General features: G+C 41.0%; 1 protein-coding gene across 1 annotated transcript; it reads left to right on the top strand.

The window, feature by feature from the left end:
* The first annotated feature begins 8,236 nt into the window (after window positions 1-8,236).
* LOC136746541 (olfactory receptor 51I2-like) lies at window positions 8,237-9,172 on the top strand. The gene has a single exon (XM_066699113.1). The coding sequence runs from the start codon at window positions 8,243-8,245 to the stop codon at window positions 9,170-9,172; it is 930 nt and encodes a 309-aa protein (XP_066555210.1). The 5' UTR covers window positions 8,237-8,242.
* The last annotated feature ends 2,748 nt before the right edge of the window (window positions 9,173-11,920 follow it).

Here is an 11,920-nt window from a genome sequence, read left to right as displayed (position 1 = left end):
CTCTAGCATTCTGTTTGCCTTTTTTATTGCTTCCCCACATTGCTTGGATGGAGAAAGTCAGGAGTCCACATAGACTCCTAGGTCTTTCTCACGCGTTACTTCATCTAGATCTGTACCTCCCATAGTGTAATTATAGTGGACATTTTTGTTACCTGCATGTATTACCTTGCACTTGTCCACATTGAATTTCATTTGCCAGGTGTCAGCCCACAACTGAATATTATCTAAGTCCCTCTGAATAGCCTGTGCTGCCAAGATTGTATCTGCTGAGCCACCTATTTTAGTATCATCTGCAAATTTGACAAGTTTGCTAACTATCCCAGAGTCCAGATCATTAATATAGATTATAAAAAGCAAAGGCCCTAGTACTGATCCCTGTGGAACTCCACTAACAACCTCACTCCAGTTAGAAGCGACTCCCTCTGTTTCCTATAGATCAACCAGTTCATAATCCATCTACTTACATTACCCTGAATTCCTACAGCTTCCAATTTGAGGATCAGTCTTTGGTGTGGAACCTTATCAAAAGTATATCATATCATATGCTTTCATGTGATCTACAGCTGCAGTTGCTTGTTCACATTTTTTTAATAAATTTGTAAGACATGATCTGCCTCGTCTAAACCCATGTTGATTATCTCCAAGAATATGGTTTTCATAGAGATGCTCCTCTATTTTCTGTCTAATCATTTTTTCCAACATTTTACAGGTGATGCAGATGAGACTGATTTGTCTGGCTCAGTTTGTTCCCTTTCTTGTCGATTGGTATGACACTTGCTGTCTTCCAGTCAGTTGGCACATCCCCTGTTCTAAGTGTCATTTGGAATAATCGAGTTAGCGGCCTATAAATAATTTCCCTAATTTCTTTAAGTACTATTGGAAATATCCCATCTGGCCCAGGTGATTTGTTTGTTTTTAATTATGCTAGTCCCTTTAGTACCTCCTCCTCATTTATCCTGATCTCTCTTAGGGTTTCACTGGACTGATTGTCAACCTGTGGCATGTCATCTGTTTTTTCTTTTGTAAAAACCTCTGTGAAATACTCATTTAGAATATTTGCCACATCTTGTTCGTTTTCCAAGATACCTCCATTTTTGCCCTTTATCTGTTTCACCTTCTCCTTTATTGACCGCTTGCTGTTGTAATATTGAAAAAAGCTCTTTGCATTGGTTTTAGCTCCAAGAGCTATGTTTCCCTCTTTGCTTTGATGATCCCTTTCTTAAGATCTCTTTGCAGTTCAACATATTCTATGTATTTTGTTTTGTCACCATCCCTTTTGTATGCGCTATACAACATTTTCTTCTTCTTTATATTTTTTTGCATACCTCTATTAAACCATTTTGGCCACTGTTTTTTGGTACAAATTTCTCCTGAGCCTCAAGTAGTATATTCTTAAAATATAACCATCCATTTTTAACTGAATCTGAATCCAGTGTGCTCCAGTCTACCTCTTCTAAGTACCGCCTCATAAGGTTTGCTTTTCTGAAATTGTAGACCATTGTTTTAGACTTGGGGCTTGTTTTTTTAAAGAATACCTGAAAGCTAACCATGTTGTGATCACAATTTGCCATTGGTTCTCTAACTAGTGTCCCTCTGACTCTGTCTTGGTCATTTGAAAATATCAAGTCAATGCATGCACTCTCCCTGGTTGGTTCCCTGACAAATTGAGTTAGAAAGCAGTCATTTACCATCTCAACCATTTCTATATTTTCTTCTGTAGTCCCAACCGGGCTTTCCCAGTCTATGTTTGGAAAATTGAAATCCCCCATTATAACAGCCACATCCTTGCTACATGCAGTCCTTATTACACTGTACAATGCAACATCTTGCTGAATATCTGAGTTGGGTGGTCTGTAACACACTCCTACCACTAATCCTCGACATCTCTTGTCCAAAAGTTTCACCCACAAAGATTCTGTTCTGTTACTGAGATCTAATTTTCTCCCTGCCCTCCTGGTCCCTAGTTTAAATGATTCTCAATTTCTCTGCCCATACACTCTCCCAATGCATTAGCCCCCCTTCTGTTTAGATGTAGACCATCCGGTTTGTACAAATCCCATCTATCCCAGAAGAAAGACCAATGCTCCAAAAACCTAAACCCCTCTTCCCTACACCAAGCTTTCAACCACGTGTTAAACTTTCTAATCTCTGCCTGTCTCCCTGGCCATGCACATGGTACCAGCACTGTTGAGTAGTGGTTAGGGCTTTAGACTCATAATTGGAAGGTTAAGGGTTCAAATCCTGGGTATGGTAGTGCTGTTATATCCAGCTGTATAAATGGGTACAAATGTAAGTTGCCCTGGATAAGAGTGTCTGCTAAATGACAAATAATGTAATGTAGGAGAAGTAATTTGGAGAAAACTACCGTGGAGGTTTTGCTCTTTAGTTTTGTTCCTAACTCTTTAAATTTGTCTTGCATCTGTTCTACCTTTTCCTATGTCATTGGTTCCAATGTGGACCATGACCAGTGGATTCCCCCGGCATTGGCCAGTAGCCCGTCTACTAGTTTAGGGAGATTTGCAACCTGAGAACCAGGCAGGCAAGATACCATGCGGGTCTCCTTGTCACTCGAACACACTGTGTGATCTACACCTCTAAGAATTGAGTCTCCTACTATAACTACCTCCTTGTTCTGAGGGGAGGTGGGCACCATGGTGCTCTGGTGCTCAACTGCCCCCCCATTACCCTCTGAGCTGTCACTGTCCAACTCGGTGTCCAGCAGTTGGAACCTGTTGTGCAATTCAAGCTCTGGGGGTGTCACTAGGGGTTGTGCATGCCCTTTTCTGCGGTTACGACCTACTGTAACCCAGCAGTTCTCTACGCTGTCCTGCTCTAAGGTCTCAACTCTCCTAGGTTTTGTCATGTACACCATCTCTCTCATGGGCTGATTGACCAATTCTTCTATATCCCTAATACAGCGCAGATCAACAAGCTGAGCCTCAAGATCACAAACCTTGATCTCTAGGATTTCAACCTGCCGACAACGTTCACAAATGAAGCCTTCTTGGATGAGTTCATCCAGGAAGGCAATCATTCTGCAAACCTGACACTGTAGTGGCCACATGCTTCTAAATGTTACTTTTTTTTTTTTTGTTTCTTTATACTTCTCTTGGTTCCTGCTGCTAGTCAACTGCCTAACTTTTGTCAGTGAGAAACAGCACAGCTCTTTCTCAACAGTTGCTTTAAGTAGCTTTTGTCTACCTACCCCCAATTCACACCTAACTGGCCCCACCTGGCTCCTCCTGCAACAGAATTCCTGCTAGTCCTAGACAGAAACTCCCTTCTACAACCTGTTTACTTTCACCAACTCAGCAGCTGAACTGAATTGACTTCAATTTAGGCAAACTATAGACAATGCTAACATCAATTTAAGGCAAATTTAAAACAAAATGAGCAATGCTAAGACTATTCTGAAACTAGTCAAACAACAAGATGGCTACCTCTCACCTGTACTCTCCGGTCTCTCTCTGTGGCAACTTGTAAATACTTCTGTTTTGTCTCCCCCTTATTGGTTCAAACTCACCCTGTCCAGGCTATCGCAGTATGTATATAACATAATGTAAGCTCTATGATTTTAGGGAAGTAAGGACAGAGACCTGCGTGTCTGTGTGTATTACATTTCTCCAAGCAGCTTGAATAAAGACTCTGTTTGATTCAATCTACTCTACAGTCTGATTTTTCTGAGAGCAATTAAAAGGGGATTCTTCATGTAAGGATACTGTATTTCCGCCAAACCCACTTCCCACGAACCCCTTAGATCTATAGATTTTCCAAATTGCACTGTGTAACTGGATATTTCATTTTTAGGATATATATCGAGAGAGGAGTTACTGGGTAGAGTCACGTAGAAGCCGCCTGATTCCATCTTGAGAAACGAAAGTAATGCAACCCAGCACAACCGCGGGCATCTTGGTATAAGGCTTGAATATCACAAACCTGTTGTTCCGGCACCCAACTATTGAACTTTTCAGGCCAACCTCTCCATTGCACTAACACATATTTTTTCCGGTTTTGGGTTTTTTCCGCTATAATCTTTTCAACTCTGAATACTCTATCTTTACCCACAATAATTTTTTGTAACTCGGCAGCATAAAACGTCCCTTCTATTTCTTCCCTGTCATAGTCTTTTAACCAGTACACGGGGGGGGTCTCTAGCCAACTGCTTGGTAACTGTAAAATATTAATCGGAAAATGTTTGTTCATAACCTTTGCCAAAAGGGTTGCGCAGCTTTAAAACTCTCACCACATCCCCGACATTCAACTTATAAGTAGTTTTTTCTGTCTTAATAAAGGGACCGTATACATTTTTATATACCTTAAAATAATTACACGTTAAAATCTATAGGCTTCATTTTAATACTGGTGTGATATCCTCGGTTGCAAGCTTTGATAAAATCCTGAACTTTATCAACATACTTGAATGTATTGACAGCTGTAAAATATCTCCAAATTTTTGTCTTCATGGTGCGGTTAAACCTCTCCACAACCGATGCCTTAAGCTCATTACCGGTGGTGAAATTATGTATATTGTGTCTCTTCAACAGATTCAGAAATTCTCTGTTGAGAAACTCTTTTCCTTTATCAGTCTGCAGTTTTTTAGGACACCGACCCTGGGACAATATATCCTCAAAGGCCCTAGTCACCACACTACCTGTTTTATTGCGCAGAATGCGGATCCATGAGTATTTCAATAACACATCAATGCAAATCAACATAAATTTGTGACCATTGTTATGATTTGATAAATTTGACATATCGACTAGATCCATCTGCCATTGTGAGTCTATGTCAGTCACATAGACGCGATTTCTTTTAAAGTTAATTCTGAGCGGTTTATGTATGATATAGGCGTCTTGTGCCCTTAGCCATTCTGAAACAACATCATCCTTAGCCTTAACCCCAGCCTCAGCGAGTCCTCTTTGAAAACCTTTCTTACCAGCCAAACCACCGGCCTTGGCCGGGTTGTAGTACAGATCCTTCATCTGGGGAGCTTGCCGAGTCATTCTGTCAGATCACACGACACAATGAGCAAAGTTTTTATACATGTTTTTTTTATTCAATTTTAGGTGAACAAACACCTCTTTTTAGACAATTGAGAAAAGTATAACATACACAACAATTTTTTCTATGATCCAAACAAAAATAAATCAGATGATTGGTTACTTGTTCTATATCGACAACGACATGTTTTTTTATCTTGTAGGCACACACATCGGTTACATACACAAATAAAACAACAATATGGGCTATTTTAAAAGTAAACAACGGTTTGTTAAACATGATCCGTAAAAGTTCATACAGATGATGATGAAAAGGACTAACATCCTTCTGGGTGCCCTCGACCATCTCACTCCAGTTTTCGTACACCCCTGTATCTGTTACGGAGGCCATTAACTTTTCCAGGTTTGAAAGTTGGTCATCATCTACGGTTAATTCTGTAGAGAAAAGGCTCGCATTGGCTACTTTTTTGTCAAGCACATGGTGTAATAGAGCTCTCAGGCTATCCACCGAGTATTGATGGCAGATCCAGTTGCAGAAGCAGTCCAGAACATTCCCCATCTTCCAGGTCCCTCAGTTCAGTCAGAGTCTGAATCAGTGGCGTAGAGCTCAAATTCTTTGCAGGTCTCAGCTTTAAATTCTTTACGGAAGAAATACTATTTTAGCTTCCCGGTGGTTTTTCTACTCGGCTCATCCAGGTCATTGAACAGCTGATCAAGTTTCTCTTTTATAGACGGCTCATTTTTCAACTCCAGCAAAATCTCATCTATGATTTTCTGGACTTGCCCGGGGGTGGCCCGCAGGTGGGAGTATGATAGCGCCTTGATTAGCGCCGGCTTCAGCCACGGTTTGTTCAGTCTTCTGTAAATCACATCGAAATAGTATCGGAAATAATAGGCCTCTGGTTCAAACAGACAGCTGTGCCTCAACTGGCTGGGGTGATTCACTTCACAAACCTGACAGACTGATTTCAGGGTTTGGTCGATGAGAGCCGACAGAATATACACCAGGGCGCTTTTAACAACTCTGATTACCTCGACCCGCACGCCGGACATAAAGCCATCGTCTTCATAACGCCTCTGGGGCAGTTCACAGCTCATTGGGAACGCCCCCTTCCTGAGACGAGTCCGCGATAGACAGTGCAGCAAACGCTGAACCGTTCAGGAGCTCCTGAGCCTGTACACCCCAGAGACCAGCTTCGATGTCCATCGCAAAGCATCCTGTTTCGTCTTGTGGAATCGGGGGTTAAGGGCCCGGAGGGTGGCCGCAGTCAGAGGTTTCGGGCATGTATACAAAATCGGGTGAATAGAACCAAGGTAGATCCCGGGGTTGGAGAGGATTGTAGAGCATGTCGACATCCATAGCTTTCGGGTAAGACATTCTCTTTAAACATTGATCGGGGGGTGATGCGCTTTTTATACTGTCTCTTCACTACGCCACGATAACCTGCCCTCTTAGAAGAGAGTGTCCCCTGCGGCTCCGGACCCACTACCAAACCCCCCAGCATTCATTTTAAACTCAGACTTCACGTAATGCGTTTCGTGAGAGAGAAAGAGGGAGAGCGAGAGAGAGCTAAAATACATTTGAAAAAACTTTCCCCCTAAGCACTTTACTTAGAGGGATGGAGTAATTTAATGAGTTCTAAAGATTAAGAATGTAAGAAAATAATGTGGTATATCGTAACATTTGTAAGCGAGGATAAGGGACTGTTAAGAAATTGAACAATATCTTAAGTTTAAATATTATGAACTTTTAAGACAGTTAGAAAGCCTTTACTAGAAGGTGTTTAACAAAAAAAGAATGAATTCATAACAAGATAAATAAAGAGAGAGAGAGAGAGATAGATAGATAGATAACTATTACTGAAACAATGGAGCTATTCTAACTTAATGGGGGGAGGGTCACAAACCCCCAGGACCTGAAACATTCACACTCTCCGGCAAGAACAAAGGTCTGCAGAACTAAGCAGTGTGGGTGGAGGGAGGGGGGCTAGGGGCGCGAGAAGGACAGTAGGATAAGGGAGGTCATCGGGGTCATCAGGGTCATTGTGGGGGGTTAGGGCACTATGGGTGTACACTTCCGTCCGGATATGACGTAGGTATAATAAACAAGTGACGTAACATGCCATAAAATATCTGGAAATGCCTATGGCGCCCCCCCATTCTACTTCCACAATTTGAGTGGATGCAGGCCTCAGTACTGTAAATTATATTGATCCAGTGCTGCTTTCCTGGCTCATATCACAGTATTTTACAGATTCAAAAGGTACTGACCGTTCTTTACAAACATCTACTTTTAAAACACTATGGAAAGAGGAACCTGGTCCATTTTAATCATGTTATTTCTAATGTTCTAACTCAAGCTCATTATCTCAGTACCAGAGAGCCACAGTCTCCCAGGACTGTTTTCAGATTGCAAATCTCAGTCTCCCTCCTGCCTCCCTCCTGAAGGAGCTATAAAAAGCTAAGCAACTTTTGCTCATCTTAAGGCACATGGATGTATTCACTCCCTGCAGCAACTCTAACTTATATTATTATATGTGAGTACTTTCATCATTATTATTAAGGAATAACATCAACTTAATAGTATGTGTCACCTAAGTGCTCATTGCATTCTACCTGTATTTGGTTATCTGATATTATTGTTTTTCAACTTGATTGCTCTCTTGATTATGCATGGAGGATCGTACTGGTACTCTTTGCTTCTTTAGACACTTATCACATTCTTTAGACACAGTATCTATTCCTGTCCGTTTTTGAGTAAAAGTGCAGAGGAGAGGGCGGGAGAGGGGCAAGGGAGGGACCCCAGAAGAGCCTTGTGTGCAAAGTCTAACAATGGGGACACACGTTTACAGATGCTGGGGAGCAGTGGAGGTGTACAAATGGAGTGGATAAATGTTGGACTCTTTTGTGATCAGCTGTCCTTTTATGTTTATAGTTTATGTATTGAGAAGTGGCATATATGCCTTTAAGGAGACTTGTGATGTCAAAGGCGATTGCCATACATCTGTTAGTTGTTCTAAGCAACTGCTTTAATCAATCTGAAAGACAAGGATTTCAGCAAACTGTGTGTAAGCTAGTAAATCTAAAATAAAGCACAGTTCATTTTAATTCACAATTTAGCCTTAATGTTTATATGGTATTTGTTTTTTTGAAAAATTACAGAAAGCCTGACTTACACACCCCCAATTCAAACTTAGACACTCTTGTAATACCGTGGTCAAGCAGTTTAAAATATCTCTGCAATGGAAAATTCAACCAACATTGCAGTCTTTACACTCCATGGGTTAGAAGAAACAAAATCTCAACACATTTTTTTTGCTTTTACTCTTCTTCTTTATCTATTGATCCTTTTTTTAAATGTGATGCTGATCTCTGCAATCATCATTGAGAAAACCCTCCATGAGCCTATGTACATCTTCATCTGTAACCTGTGTGTCAATGGACTGTATGGAACTGCTGGTCTGTATCCTAAGCTCCTGGCTGACTTCCTCTCTGACCCTCATGTGATCTCATACTCTGGATGTTTCCTTCAGATGTTTGTTATCTACTCTTTTGTAATGTGTGAATTTACCATTTTGACAGTGATGGCTTATGACAGGTATGTGGCAATATGCAAACCCTTAAACTATCATTCTATCATGACATCGCTAACTATCAGCAAGTTACTGTTGTTTTCTTGGATTTTTCCTTTCTGTGAAACAACAATTGCCATATTGTTAACTATCAGTTGGCCTCTATGTGGATCTCACATTGATAAACTGTACTGTGATAACTGGTCAGTTGTAAAGCTGTCTTGTGTTGATACAACACTTAACAATGTCTATGGATATATTGTAATAATTGCTCATGTTTCTCAAGATCTTTTTGTTATATATTCTTATATGCAGATTATTAGGGCTTGTGTAAAGTCTAGTGAAGAGAGAGTTAAATTCATGCAGACCTGTTTGCCCCATTTGATATCTTTAATCAGCTTCACTGTCAGCACACTGTTTGATGTATTGTACAGCCGATATGGATCAAGGACGATGCCACAGCCTCTTCGCAACTTCCTGGCAGTGGAATTTCTAGTCATCCCTCCTCTTTTAAATCCCCTCATATACGGCTTAAAACTGAGTCAGATTCGCAGGAGAGTTATGAGGGTGTTCAGCAGAGAAGTAGATATTCTAAAGTGAGGAACACCAAATCTGAGCAACATCTGAAATTGTAAAACAACTCTGCCTCCATTTCTTGTCATTTTCCTTGACTTTACCTAACTTATAATAGCATATTAGGTCTTCAAATAGTTGCTGCAACATAAATTAGAATACTGGATTTCCTCCTGTATACAATCCATTTTTAGACACTGCTATATTTCATGCTTTTTGATTATATTCACATCTCAACCAGCACAATGATGTTCTGAAACACTCCCTCATGTCTGTGAGACTTTAGTTTACTGGTCAAGTTTCCCATATCACAATCCTGATCTAATGTCCATTAAGCTGCTCTGGGTTTGTCCTAGAACTCGTAGCAGAAACACACATTCCACAGAGCCTTGTTGCTGAGGAGGGAATGTGTCACACTGTGTGGTACAATGTGGTACACTGTGTCAGATGTCGAAATAAATGTAAATATTTACAATTCAGATGTGCGTTTCATATCATCAGTTTTGTTAGAATTATTTTTATTAAATAGTTGACTTAACACTAAAATTAATCAAGTTGCAGACAATCTAAGCATTAACTTATCCACAAATAAGGTGTATGCATTTTGTTTGTACAGATATCTTTTCATGACATTACTTATTAGTTTGCAGAGTAATAATCAGGGTTGGGATGTGGTGTTCATTAATGTATAGGGATTGTAACTACACATGTAACGGATGGTGCCAGTAAGTCAGTATTTAATATATGCCATTGTTTTCATTTTTTTCTGATTTCCAACTCCCCTTTGATTATTCTATTTTTCCTTTATTGCACTTATTTTTGATTATGTTGAAATTATGTTGATTGCTTATGTCACCCCAATCTGGCAACTTGGCCTATACCAACCACAAACTGGTGGAGTTAACTGGCATACCTTCGCCCCACATGTCCCCGGTTCGCTGCCAAAGGTCATTATCTCCCAAATGTTGAACAGCATACCAGACATTCCAATACTCACCACCATGTGTAAATGTTCCAGCATTCCCAGTCTCTCATTTGTACAGCTTTTCATCCACTAACAACTGCCTTCCTCTGATTCACCTATATACACTCACCTAAAGGATTATTAGGAACACCATACTAATACTGTGTTTGACCCCCTTTCGCCTTCAGAACTGCCTTAATTTTACGTGGCATTGATTCAACAAGGTGCTGAAAGCATTCTTTAGAAATGTTGGCCCATATTGATAGGATAGCATCTTGCAGTTGATGGAGATTTGTGGGATGCACATCCAGGGCACGAAGCTCCCGTTCCACCACATCCAAAAGATGCTCTATTGGGTTGAGATCTGGTGACTGTGGGGGCCAGTTTAATACAGTGAACTCATTGTCATGTTCAAGAAACCAATTTGAAATGATTCGACCTTTGTGACATGGTGCATTATCCTGCTGGAAGTAGCCATCAGAGGATGGGTACATGGTGGTCATAAAGGGATGGACATGGTCAGAAACAATGCTCAGGTAGGCTGTGGCATTTAAACGATGCCCAATTGGCACTAAGGGGCCTAAAGTGTGCCAAGAAAACATCCCCCACACCATTACACCACCACCACCAGCCTGCACAGTGGTAACAAGTCATGATGGATCCATGTTCTCATTCTGACTCTACCATCTCAATGTCTCAACAGAAATCGAGACTCATCAGACCAGGCAACATTTTTCCAGTCTTCAACTGTCCAATTTTGGTGAGCTTGTGCAAATTGTAGCCTCTTTTTCCTATTTGTAGTGGAGATGAGTGGTACCCGGTGGGGTCTTCTGCTGTTGTAGCCCATCCACCTCAAGGTTGTACGTGTTGTGGCTTCACAAATGCTTTGCTGCATACCTCGGTTGTAACGAGTGGTTATTTCAGTCAAAGTTGCTCTTCTATCAGCTTGAATCAGTCGGCCCATTCTCCTCTGACCTCTAGCATCAACAAGGCATTTTCGCCCACAGGACTGCCGCATACTGGATGTTTTTCCCTTTTCACACCATTCTTTGTAAACCCTAGAAATGGTTGTGCGTGAAAATCCCAGTAACTGAGCAGATTGTGAAATACTCAGACTGGCCCGTCTGGCACCAACAACCATGCCACGCTCAAAATTACTTAAATCACCTTTCTTTCCCATTCAGACATTCAGTTTGGAGTTCAGGAGATTGTCTTGACCAGAACCACACCCCTAAATGCATTGAAGCAACTGCCATGTGATTGATTGGTTAGATAATTGCATTAATGAGAAATTGAACAGGTGTTCCTAATAATCCTTTAGGTGAGTGTATAAACCCATTTGTTTCCCACACCTATTGCAAAGTCTTGCTTGTCCTTTGTGTTGCTGAGCATCCACCCCTGTTATAGATCTCCTGTGTTTCTGACCCTCGCTTGTTTCTTATACATCTGTCTTTTGGAATTCCCACTGACACTCTGCTAGCCTGATTAGACCTCCTGCTCGTGACCCCGACCACACTTCAAGCCTTTTCCCTTCTACTCTGTTCACTGGTTAAAGACCACAAACCTGTTCCTGTCCTGTCTCCTGTGCTCTGCACTTGGATCCTTTATACCCCGGTCTAACCCTGCTACACAGCCCTGACATTAACACTCTCAAATTAGTGAATTAACTTGAAAATGTAATTGAAATTTGCTACAAACCACATAGATAATACGACTAATAAAACATTGAGCCCCCAGTCTAAGCAATACACACCTAAATAAAACATGCAGGTCAGAGCGATTACCTAGAGAAATGTGACAGCCGCAGGTTC

The sequence above is a fragment of the Amia ocellicauda genome, chromosome 3, assembly GCF_036373705.1.
Source record: "Amia ocellicauda isolate fAmiCal2 chromosome 3, fAmiCal2.hap1, whole genome shotgun sequence".
NCBI lineage: Eukaryota > Metazoa > Chordata > Actinopteri > Amiiformes > Amiidae > Amia > Amia ocellicauda.
The sequence above is the reverse complement of the archived record's forward strand: the minus strand, read 5'-3'. Positions and strand labels throughout refer to the sequence as shown.

Coding starts and splice junctions, on each gene's coding strand:
- LOC136746541 (XM_066699113.1), top strand. CDS start 8,243: ATGGAAAATTCAACCAACATTGCAGTCTTTACACTCCATGGGTTAGAA.